This window comes from Grus americana, chromosome 25, assembly GCF_028858705.1.
Source record: "Grus americana isolate bGruAme1 chromosome 25, bGruAme1.mat, whole genome shotgun sequence".
Lineage (NCBI taxonomy): Eukaryota > Metazoa > Chordata > Aves > Gruiformes > Gruidae > Grus > Grus americana.
In genome coordinates this window covers 1,646,357-1,658,393 of record NC_072876.1, presented here as the reverse complement: position 1 = coordinate 1,658,393, position 12,037 = coordinate 1,646,357, and the positions used below count along the sequence as shown (strand labels likewise).

The 12,037-nt window shown below is 59.1% G+C and overlaps 1 protein-coding gene across 1 annotated transcript; it reads left to right on the top strand.

Moving 5' to 3' along the window:
- The first annotated feature begins 5,596 nt into the window (after nucleotides 1-5,596).
- GPR37L1 (G protein-coupled receptor 37 like 1) lies at nucleotides 5,597-11,698 on the top strand. The gene is made up of 2 exons (XM_054803796.1): nucleotides 5,597-6,426; nucleotides 10,409-11,698. The coding sequence occupies exons 1-2, from the start codon at nucleotides 5,734-5,736 to the stop codon at nucleotides 11,219-11,221; spliced, it is 1,506 nt and encodes a 501-aa protein (XP_054659771.1). The 5' UTR covers nucleotides 5,597-5,733; the 3' UTR covers nucleotides 11,222-11,698.
- The last annotated feature ends 339 nt before the right edge of the window (nucleotides 11,699-12,037 follow it).

Sequence of the window (12,037 nt, the reverse complement as noted above, 5' to 3'; positions counted from 1 at the left end):
GCAGCGAGCTCAGTGCGATGTGACTGTGGTCCGACGGGGAGAGGCTTTTCACGAGCTCTGGGGAGGAGGTGCCAGGAGCAGGGGAGGGAGAGCTGCAGGCTCCAAAGCCTTTCATGACTTCTGCATGCAGCTGGCTGGCACTGTTGTGTGCTGGGAACAACTGGTCAAGCATCGCAGGCTGCTTCACCCCAACAGCCCCCAACTTCTGGGCTGAACCCTTGTATACTATCCCTGCAAGAGACAGAAGCTTGGAGGATTGGTGCCATCAAGACACTGATGGGAACTCCAAGCACCACCATAAAGCAGTGAGTGAGGCAGGCTCAGCCCAGCACACTGGGAGTTAATTTTGAGACACAGGAGCCCAGGGTGGGCAGGAGGCTGGGCTGGTCTCAGCCCCCAGTGGGATGGCATGAAAATCACTCCGGAGCATCTTCATTCAGGATGAGGGGCCAAGCAGTGGTGGGGAGCCCTTCACCCGTGCCCACCTCCCGCAGCCCTGCCTTCAGAGCAGGAGCTGCCTGAGCACTGGCTTTGCCTGCACCAGCCGTCTGTGTTTACCGCGTCCCCTCCCTGCCCTCTCCCCGCTTTCCAAGGAACCACGCAGATCGCTCTAACAGCACAGGGCAAACAGGCGTGTACCAGCCCTGCTACTGCTGTGCTCCCATGCAGCACAGACTGTTTGATGCAAACAAAAGGGAGCCATTTTCCTCTTCTCATTGGGTATTTGAGTCTCTCTAGCAACACAGATGTGCGAGGTCCGCAGGGTGAGGGGCACCCACAGTGGCAGGGGGTGGTGGGGTTCTGGAGCAGCTCACCCTACCATGTCTGCAAGGCAACCAGGACAGATCCGCTTCTGCTATGAGCTGTTGGACGTAGCTTGTGATAGCCCTGAGGAGTTCATCAAAGCTCACCAGAAGGCAGGCTGAAGCCTCAGGTGGGGTTTCTGACATTTATACTAATTTAAGAAAAAGATTGTTTTCATCAATGGAGAAAAATCAGGGGTGAAATTGAGTCTGAGCGTGCCTGCTCTTCAGTCACTTCAGGCTGTTTGTAGTTAGAGGGGGCTCCCGCCCACTTGCAGGGCTCTGGAGTAGCCGAGCCATGCTGGGTCTAAACTCACTGTTGAGGTCTGATGAGGGATGCGGCTTCTGCCAAAAGCGGGGGATGAGATGGATGGCTTTGGAATCTCTCAGAGCTGAGGATGGTCCGTAACACGATGGCTTGGCAGAGCACAGACCCGCTGAGCTGGAGGTGCAGAGCAGCAGGAGCGGGGCTGCTGGAAGTCACGGACCTTGGCCTTCAGCGACAGGGTGCTGGGGCAGTGCGCCCCATGGGGAACAAGGCACCTCGTCCCTCCCACCTTGCTGCTCTCCCAGCCTGCCTGCAAACTCAGCTCAGCATCACTGGTGCTGTCCACCTCCTAGCAAAAATGCTCTTCATCCCACACACAGACAGTCCCATGTACCCTCAGACGACCACCCATCCAACTGTCCATCTCGGCACATGGCACAACTATCTTATTGCTGCCCAGACTTCCAAGCTTCCTCCATCTCAGCCCTGCCCCTGCACAGAGCAATTCTCCTTCTCCCCAGAAATCACAAGGCCAGTGAACAACATCATATAGACAGGGACTGGGGACAGCTCACCCCGCTGTGCTCCTTCACGAGGGTGATGCTGGAGCGTGAGAGGGAGGACACTGGGGCTTCCTGCGGCAGCAAGAAGGGAGTCAGAGAAGCTCACTGACATGGGGGGGTCCCAGCTGGCACAGACGCTGCCCACTCACACACCCTGGTGTCGGGGTGCTGGTACCCCCGCTATGCCCTCCGGCCAGGGAGAGACAGTCCAGCAATGGGATCTGTCCTGGTTCTGGCTAGCATAGAGTTAATTTTCACAAGGAGCCAGGACAGGTGAGCCAGGCTGGCCGGGGGCTATTCCATACCATCTGACATCATGCTCACCATAAAAGGGGCCAGTTGGGGAGGGGCGGCTCGGCGGCTCCAGGGCTGAGCGTCCGGTCGTTCGTCGGATCATCGGTAAATTGCTTTCTGTTATCACCCATTGTGAGCATTCCGTTATCAGTGCCGTTGTTGATGTTTCCCTCCCCCGTGCCGTCCCAGTAAACTGCCCTTATCCCAACCCACGGGGTTTTGCCTTTGTCTTCCCATTCTCCTCCCCATCCCGCCGGGGGGGTTGGGGGGGGGGCGGGGGCGAGCGAGCGGCTGCGTGGTGCTCAGCTGGGGCTGAACCAAGTCAGGGTCCGACATGGCATCTCCCTCCTGTCCTGTCTCCCTCCTAAACCATCCCCAGCATCCGGAGAGCTGTGGTGGGTACATGGACACAGTGGGTGGGAGGTGAAGGAGTTGCTGGGTGGCTTCGTAAATGCCCTTGGCTGCCACAAAGTGGTCTTGCTCCAAAGGAACAGTTAAAAAGCCCCCAAAATGGGGAAGACATTTGGGGTGGTACAAAGCAGGCTCAGAAACACGTTTGCCCCTTTTTCTGTCAGATGATTTTGAACCTGTTACTGAGGGGGCTGTCTCCATGGACATGTCCCCTGTCTCCCAGGGTGGGGAGATGCAGGTCTTAGGTGAGGATTTGATTTTTATGCAGACTTGTCCAAAACTTGCAGGGTTGAACGAAATATCTGGAAGGGAGGATTTAGGAAGAAACCTCCCCTGGGTCATGGCAGAAAGCTCTGACTCTGATAAAGTACCTCCAAGGAGACGTCTGCAAAACCCAGACACACACTCATCTCCTGAGAAACAGCCTCAACCCGTCTGTGAATCTGGGCTGGAGAAGATAAATGTGCGTTTCCCAGAGAGTCTCCAGGGCTGTGGTCCAGCCCCCACTCTGGGGACAGCCAGGGACCCACGCTGGCTGGGAGCTCCTAGATGGAGAGAGGGGAGGAAGAGGAGCATCCTGAAGAGGCTGTTGGGCAGTGATTCCCTCGGTGACAGAGCCTGCCCGAGGTCACTCCCATGCCACTGAATTGTCACCCTGCCCCAGTGAACTCTGCTGTTGTCTTCAGGCAGCTCCATGACACACCCGGCCATTGTGCAACGGCCATGAAATGAAACTAAAAATAGCTCCCTCTCCTTACAGGAAAACACCTGGCTGCCTTGCGCCGGGGCCAGGAGGGTGCCGGGTGCCAGCACCCTGCCAGGAGCCACGTCCATCCTGGCAGGCAAGGAGCACACCGAGGGCTCCCTCCTCCGAGCTGATGTGGGCACTGAGGAAAGACCTCCTACTCCTCCGTGCTCCTGCCCCAAGCCCTGCCTTGCCTGTGTTAATCCATTGCTTAGCTCCATCACCAGGCAGCATGGTTTTCCTCCGAGCCTCGCCAAGGTGCAATGGCATTACTTCCTGAGCCTCAGGTGGGGACTGATGCCACCATCTCTCCAACCTGGCCCTTGCAGAGGGAGCTGGGGTCAGCACTGGGGGTTCACTGGGGAGCAAATTCATGTTATCCGTTCTTGAGTTAAGCAGACATAATTAAAATGCTGACAGTGCTTGACTGGCCAAGTTGCCCATGCCCTGGCATCCCCACATCTGAGCACAGTGCTGTGCCCCCGTGCAAACTGTGTCCAGCTTTCCTCTTTCACATCTTGGCTCTTTTACGGGTTTGTAATCCACTCAGGAGAACATGTGGCTCATTTTTTATATGGGATGGTGGGCCAAGGCCAGAGCAGTCACGAATCCTGGGGCTGGTCCCAGCCAGAGCACCTGAATCAGCTGGCAGCCCACAGCAGTCCTGCATGATCCTCAGGCTGTCACTGGGCTCAGGCTGAGCCATTCTTCCTCTGCAGTAGGTTGGGCTCTGCTAGCATCAGGCCAGTGATCACTTCAAGGTGCCGGTCCCTCTGCACCCAGGACAGACTTCAGGCATTGCCAGTCTGCTCCTGTAGCACCCAGCGAGAGCTGAAATCCTCCTTTCCCCTTTGGAAATATCCAAACGATGCTCAAAAATCATAGCATCATCAAGAGTCAAAGAGCAGCACCTGGCTGCAGGAGATGCAGCGTGGGAAAGGAGAGCAGCCGGGCAGCTGCCAGCTCCTGCCTGCAGGGCCCTGGGCAGAGCACTGCCAGCAGCAGGCTGGGACTTCAAGCAAAAGTGCCAGGCTGCTGGTGTGCTTCCAATTTCTGTGGCCTTTGCTGATCAGCACTGTCACACACAGCAGAGGAATGGCTCCCGTGCTGGAGGGATGAAGAGCTTGCACCTGGCTGAGCCAAACGATTTGGGAGCAGAGACTCCTCCTGCCTCATCCTGGAGGGATGTGGGCCAACAGTCTCCGCCAGCCCAGCTGCGGTGGCCAAGCACCAAGGGCCAGCTGAGTACAACGTGATTTTGAGCAGAGCAGGAGCATCCCACTGCTGAAACCCACATCAGCAAATGTCCTGCTAGCTGTGGTCACACGCTCACCCGGAAGGGGCAGCCTCTGAGCTCTGGGACTCAGTTTCCCTGCTCTGGCTCCAGTGGCATTGGCTCTCCCAGCTCGCAGTGACGGAGCAAGAGGCCCACATCTCCCTCAGTGCTCTGGGACACCAGCCCAGAAGCCCTTCTGGCTCGGGGAAGGGCGGGCACGGTGCCAGACAGAGACAGCAGTGGGGTCCCAGCTAGGGGGAAGCTGGCGTGTGCTGGCTGCAATGGGATGAGGCACTCCAGCCCCTGCTGTTGCCCCATGCAGGAGAGGGACAGACTCCTTGAGCCCCCCAAGTCGAGGGCAGCCCCACTGCTTGAAGCCTGGCGTGCGTCCCATGGTCAGCCTATGTGCCACAGGGCATGTCCCCAGAGGGGACCCTGGTCCCTCTAATCCCACAGTCATGGGGAAGAGGTAACAGCACAGGGAGAAATAACAGGTAGGGGAACAGGAGACTGGACAGAGGAGAGGTGGTGGTTATGGGGAGAGGCGATGGAAATGGGGAAAGATGATGGGTGTGAGGGAGAGATGATGGATATGGGGAGAAGCCACAGGTTCAGGGGATCAGGGACCTCAGTTCTGTTCAAACCTCTGTCCCAGGGGTGTAGTCAGTAGGAAAAGCAGCAACAAACCTTGGGAGAACCAGGCTAGCAGATCTGACACCCTGATGTGGCAAGGAACTTTGCCTGAGGCCAGCCAGGCCTCCCACCAAGGGCAGCCCCATCACCCCCCCAGCCCCTGGGAGGTGGTCTGGCTGTTTGAGGGCATCTTGAGTCCAGGCTGAGTGTGGCAGAGGACAGGACACGTGGTGCCCAGTGCCGCACCTTGGTCTTCCTCAGTGCTGCCTGCTCAGGGATGGGCTGGGGGGGAGATCTCGAATGGGAATAGCTGAGCTCAGCAGCCCATCCCCAGTGCCAAGCCGCGGGCATCCTTCACCTGGCTTGTTCGGGGGAGGTGTTGGGGGAATGTTGAGGCATGTTGGGGGATGTAGAGGAGGATGTTGGGGGGGGATGTTGGGGGCTGTTGGGGGGATGCTGGGGGATGCCGAACGGCCCGGCCTGGGCGCTGGCGCATCTCCGCAAAGCTTGGCAGCCTCCCCGGAGCGGTGGGTGACCAGCAGAGGGCCGGGCTCTGCCGCTCCCCAGCACGGCTTTTATTCTGCCCAGAGCTCTCCGAAGAGCCCAGAGCAGCGGCCGGAGCCGGACAGACCGGCTGCTCCTCCGGACTGCTCCCTCGCTGCCTGCAGCCCCGGGGTCCCTGCGCTCGGGGCTGCTCCGTCTCCCGCCACAGGCTTTCTCCGGAGGGTGTGGAGGGGACCATGCCTTCTCCACCGCCACTTGTCCTCCTGCTGCTGATGCTGCTGGCACCGGGGGCTGTGGCGATGCAAGGCAGGGCTGAGCAGCCTGGGGAAGGCAGCACCCACCATGGCCAGGGTGCAGACGGAGGTAGGACTCTGCCGACGATTTCCTGGGATGGTCCAGAGGTCCAGGTGATGAAGGCGAGGCTGCGCCGGGGGACAGAGGAGGACTCCAAGTCTGTGCAGCAGTATGTGCCAGGAGTGCGAGTGGAGTTCCCACGGCCCCTCAACTCCGCCAGCCTGCACCCAACCAAGGCTCTGCTGCCATCCAGCACGGACCCATCTGAGCAGCAACAAGGGGTCCCCACGGATGGGGAGGGGGCAGAGCCCCGAGCCAACCTCACCACTGTGTCCGACAAACGGTTGCAAATCCAGAACCCCTTGTACCCGGTGACGGAGAACTCTTACAGCGCCTATGCTGTGATGTTCCTGTCCCTCATCGTCTTTGCAGTGGGCATCATCGGAAACCTCTCTGTGATGTGCATTGTGTGGCACAACTACTACATGAAGAGTGCCTGGAACTCCATCCTGGCCAGCCTGGCTTTCTGGGACTTCCTCATCCTCTTCTTCTGCCTGCCTGTAGTCATCTTCAATGAGATCACCAAGAAGAGGCTGCTGGGGGACGTGTCCTGTCGCATCGTGCCCTTCATGGAGGTAAGGGGCTGCACAGGGCCCTGGAGGGCTCAAGAACTTGTCTCCTCTCTGCTCTCTTGCTTTAGGGGCAGTCCATGCTGCCCATGGCCTGGCGCAAGGGCTGTGTGCCCCAGAGACCCATTGTGGGGCATGGCAAGGAGCCAAGGGACAGTCCCAATATTGACCTTCCCTTTGCTTCTGCCCTGGGCCATTCCTCAGGCTCTGCAGCCAGCAACAATGCTGCCAGGGCTCGGAAGAGCTCAGGAAATCCTCCTTTGTCCAGCCAGCATGGAGACTTCTGTCTGTGGTGTCCCTCCATCTGTCTGTCCCTGTCCCAGCCCCACACCCCCCAGCCTGTGGGCTCAGCCCCACAGCGTGCTAGCCCAGCACTATCTGTGGTGGGCTGCTGAGGATGGCCCCAGGGCAGGGGGCTGCAGGTGGGACAGTGCTGAGCAGCACTGGGGAGGAAGAGCCCAGGGATTATGTTTGGGAACCTGAGATCTTTGCTTGTCCTCAAGCCTCATGCATGATGGGTTGACCACGTTTGGGGTGAGCTGGGGGCCCACTGAGGCAGCTACAGGGACTGTGGTGACACAGGAAGGCAGAATGAGCAAAAACACTCTAGATGGCGTGGTTTTGCACGGTCCTCCTCTTGCATTGAAAACAAACCCACACTGTGGGGCATCTCCCAACCTGTAGGGATGAATGGGATTAGGCTGCTCCCCTCCATGTCCATGGATGACAGACCGACCCAGCCTGCTTGTATGGGGCTCCAAAGCCTGGTTTATTGAAGAAGCGTGCAAGCACAAGATTGGAAGCAATCAGAGACAGTGTCAGGTCCCTGAAGACCCTCTCAGGCTTGGTCAGGCCAGACGGGGTTCAAAACCTGCCCATCCCACCAAGCACCTACTCCCATGGTCAGTGCCCCTGCCACAACATAGGAGGACCAGCCACAAGCTGAGGGCATGGCTTGTGCTTGAGGCCCCAGGGGCTCCTGCCCTCGCTCTCCCCCAGCCTGATCAGGTTGTGTGAGACCACTGACACCCCTCGGCACCCATGCCTGGGGCAGCCCCTCCCAGGGCTGTCATCATGCGGAGTTGGGGCCTGGCCACCTGTCATCACCAGACCTGTCTGTGGCCATCACCAGGGCTCAAGTCTGCTCAGAGAAGTAACAGCTGGAGGGGACAGAGAGCAGGCCTTGGCACTCAGATGGGGAAGGCTCATGGCTGTAGGGAGCTCTGTCATTACAGGCAAAGAAATGGCCCCAAGACATTGACATAGCCCATCACGATCCCCTCCCCGACATCCCCCTCCCTGGGCCAGCTTCTGCTGGGACCCCCAGAGCTCTCGGGTGGAGGACCTGGCTGCATCCTGCTCCCTGAGTGGCTGGATTATCCTCTCCTGCTTCACCCAACAGCAGCTGGAGGTTGGGGTGACTCCAGCACGGGCTGGGGGGATAGACGTGGGCCTGGACGGGCTGGCACAGCCCCCACTGCCAGGGCTGTGAGGGTGAGCAGGTCTGAGGCCACCGCTGCCACCAACGGTCCCACTCTGTCCTGATGCCCCATCCCCCGCTAGCACTGTGACAGTCAGCTCCTGCGTGTCAGTGCCTTAGCACAGGGTCTGCAGAGGCATGGGAGTACCTGGACATTCACAGATGGGGACCCCAGCGATGCTGCTGGGTCCTTTGGGCACTCTGGGGTGATGGCCCTGGGTACCCTGCCAGGCACAGCCCTAAACCTGTAAGTTACAGCCCAGCACGATGAAGTGGTGTTTGCTAGAGCAGATGGGCAGCCCCTGCCTCTCTGCACGGTCTCCCAGCTCAGCAAGCAGGAGCTGCTCATTTCTGGAGGTCTCCCACCCCAGCCTATTACTAAGTAAACAGTTTGCCCCATCCCCATCCTCCACCTCAGGCCCCTGACATCTCAGCCAGGCGGAAGGAGGACTTGGAGAGGGGCAGGAATATGGACCCACATTTGCCCAGGCAGGCAGTCTCAGCACCCCGGCTGAGGATGGGAAGGAAAGGGCGATGTCCTTAAACCAGACCCCTTCTTCCCAAGGAGGGTCTGCCATGGCCTGTCTCTGAGCTGGCCGTGGGCTGCCAGGCCATGTCGCTGTGGGAGATACCTGGGGTGGCACCTCCAGGTGCAGTGATTCAGCAGCACCAGGGTGCCCCTGGGACACCTCCATCCCCAAAGGAAGCAGGAAGGACGATAGAACGTTGGGTCTGCTGAAGGGTGGGCACAGCCCCAGGAGGCACGGTCCTGGTGTGGGCCACCCAGGAGACTACTCCCACTCTGCCACCCCAGCTGCCAGTCCTGCCTGTGCCCTCCTGCCTCTGGGTCCCAGAGCAAGGGCAGAAAGGGGCTTCAGGGCCCCTCTGTTCACCTGGGACCCTTCAGCCTGGGTGGGAGAGCATGACCAGGCCAGAGCTAAATCCCTAGCACAGAGTCAGCCAAGAGAGGGGAGTCAGCCTGCAGCCCAGTAGTTAACGTCCAGCCTTTCTGTATGGGACTGTGCACGAGTTTCAGGATGCTGGATGAACTCCATAAGGAGCAAATCTTCTGTCCTCTGCTTTGTGGCTACTCAAATGCTCTGTGGGGGTGGCACAAAGCCAGGTTTTTGGAGCAGAGCTGGCTTCTGGTGACAGGCGGTCTGCAGGGATGTGCCTGGGGTGACCAGTGGCACCAGCTGCATCCCTGCCAGGGCACTGGGGAAGGATGCTCTGCCATGTCTGAACTACATGCCAGGACCAAGGGGACCAGGAGAGACAGAGGAACCTGTGGGAGGGTATAGAGGGAGAGGAGAGGCAGCAGCACAGCAGCACTAGGAGGGCTGCAGGTGCCAGCCAGGGAGCTGGGCAAGTACGCTGGGTGCTGGTTGTGGGGCAGACCAATGGTGCTGAATGCTTGGGGTGGCTCTGGGCATTGGGCAGAGGAGCTGGGAAATGAGCAGTGTTGTGTGGTGAGGCTGGGCGTAGGATGGTGATGCTGGGCTAGTGCTCTGATGCTGTGTCTGGGGGGGATGCTGCTATGCATAACTGAACAGCGATGCTGGGTGCTTGGTATCAGTGCTGGTCATGAGCTCCTGTGCTCTGCAACACTGAAGGGGTCAACCCAGGACTGCTGGAAAAGGCTGGGGGGAAGGTGGAGGTGGGTGTGCCAGACCTGTTTAGGGCTGCTGCCCAGGCATCGTGCAGAGCCATGGGAGGTTTCCTGAGTGTCAGGAAGGTCCTGCAGTACAGGGTGATGTTTGATGCCTTCATGAGGCCAGGAAAGGCCACGGGGCTGGGGGTCACCAGCACGTGACTCTGCCATTTTCCTGGCCGAGAGCTGTGGGACTTGGCTCCCAGCAAAGCTGCAGCTCTGGGGCTGAGAGCGTGAATGCTGATTGTGACCCTCGGTGCCTTGCCAGCCCTCCCAGAGCCACCGCGATTCCTCTGCCTCCTTTGGCCTCTTCCCTTTGGCAAATGGGATGTTTTTCCTCCATTCTCAATGCAGCGGAAATTGCCCCAAGCTGATTTGTGACAACAGCGCCTTCAACTCGTTTGGCCTGTCCAGGAAGTGGGCAGCAGCTCTGCGGAGGCAGGGCCAACCCATCCTGGGGCAGCTGGGGGGCCTTGGGAACCCTGGGAAGGTGCTGGTGGGTGTGATGGTCCTTGCTTTTCCTCTCCAAGAGCCATCCAGAATAGAGGAAGAGCCTGAGGGACAATCCTGCTATTCCCACCATGGCTGGACAGACAGACAAACATCCAGCAAAGCCTCTCACTTCTGCAGAAGAGGGAGCTGGGCAGGGACAAATGGGTCAAGGGACATTTCTATCCACTGCCCTTTCAGGACTCGCAGAAAAATGTCTCCAACCCTGCGATGCAGCCACAGGCTGTGACCCCTCTAAAACCTTGGAAGAAGGGTCTTGGGCTGTGGTCTTGGGTAGCCAGGTAAAGCCAAGCCCCCCGTGATGTCCCTGCAGCAAGGCCCACTGATTGTGTCTCCCCTCCTGCCAGGTGTCGTCGCTGGGAGTCACCACCTTCAGCCTCTGTGCCCTGGGCATTGACAGGTTTCATGCGGCCACCAGTCCCCAGGCCAGTGCCCGGCCCATTGAGCAGTGCCAGTCCATCATCGCCAAGCTGGCTGTCATCTGGGTGGGCTCCATGATACTGTCAGTGCCGGAGATCCTGCTCTGGCAATTGGCACAGGACACATCGCCCGTTTCCGGCGTGGTGACGGAGTATTGCACCATGAAACCCTCATCCAACCTGCCCGAGTCCGTCTACTCGCTGGTGCTCACCTACCAAAATGCTCGGATGTGGTGGTACTTTGGTTGCTACTTCTGCTTGCCCATCCTCTTCACTGTGAGCTGCCAGCTAGTGACCCGGAGGATCAGAGGCACTGAGAAGAAGACCGAGTGCCGAGGGACCAAGCACAGCCAGTGTGAGAGTCACTTGAACTGCACCATCATCGGGCTGACCATCATCTACGGGCTCTGCACCACCCCTGAGAATGTCTGCAACATTGTGGTGGCCTACATGTCCCCCGACATGTCCAAACAGACCTTGGACCTGCTCAACCTCATCAACCAGTTCTTCCTATTCTTCAAGTGCTCGGTGACACCCGTCCTGCTCCTGTGTCTCTGCAGACCCCTGGGCCAGGCCTTCATGGACTGCTGCTGCTGCTGCTGCGAGGGCTGCAGCCCTGACACTGCTTCCAGCGAGGGCAGCGCTGACAGCAAGCTCAAAACAGAAATGTCCTCCTCCATCTTCTTCGACAAGCCCCGGGAGTCCCCTCCACCCCTCCTGGCCCTCGGCACCCCTTGCTAAGTGCCACCAGGGAGCCGTAGAGATCGATCCACCACCTCCTCCCAAGATCAAATGTTGTTTTGCCATTAGTGTCTGGATGTGGAGCAAGCAGAAGAGACAGCTCAGGGGGCTGCACCATGGGCTTCAAACCTCATGTTGGGCAAGTGAGGCTTGAAACCCCAGTCCCTGTGGCTACATTGGCAGCCTTCTTGCCTCTGCCCAAAGGCAGGAAGGACATCAGCACCCTCCCGTCCTGGCTGCCTGGCCAGGCTCAGAGGGGTTGCTGCTCTGGTGGTGGAGTTGTGCCAGAAAGGTCCCATCTGAAACTACGGAGGGTTTCCATGGTGGCTTGCAGAGGACATAGCAAACAAACTGCCCTCCTCCTGTCCCGTCCCCTCCTGCCAGCCCCCTCCACAGTAGGAGAAGGTCCCAGTGACTATATCCCACCAGATCCAAGCAGTGTCCTGTAAGAGCTCAATAAACCAGTAACCTAGAGCATATTGCGCATGCAGCCATCCAGCACTGCCGAGCAGAGCACCGGGGAGCCAGTGCCTGGGGCTTGGATGGCTCTTCCCTAAACTCTGGGGGCTCTGGGGTGGGCATGGGTAGCTTGGGGGGGGGGTGGGGGTGGTGCAAAGACAGGAAAGCAGCTGTGCCATGTCAGGCAGCACCTAAGGGTGATGGGGAAAGGCCCCTCTGCCTATGCCCCTCTGCGGTGATGCTGAGCGAGCTGGTGCCAGGCCAGCCCCTGGGAGGATCCCCTCCAAAGCACCAGGCTTGGCGTGGTTTGTAGGACTCAAACTGGTCCCAGTAAAGCCCATCCAGCCCAGGGCAGTC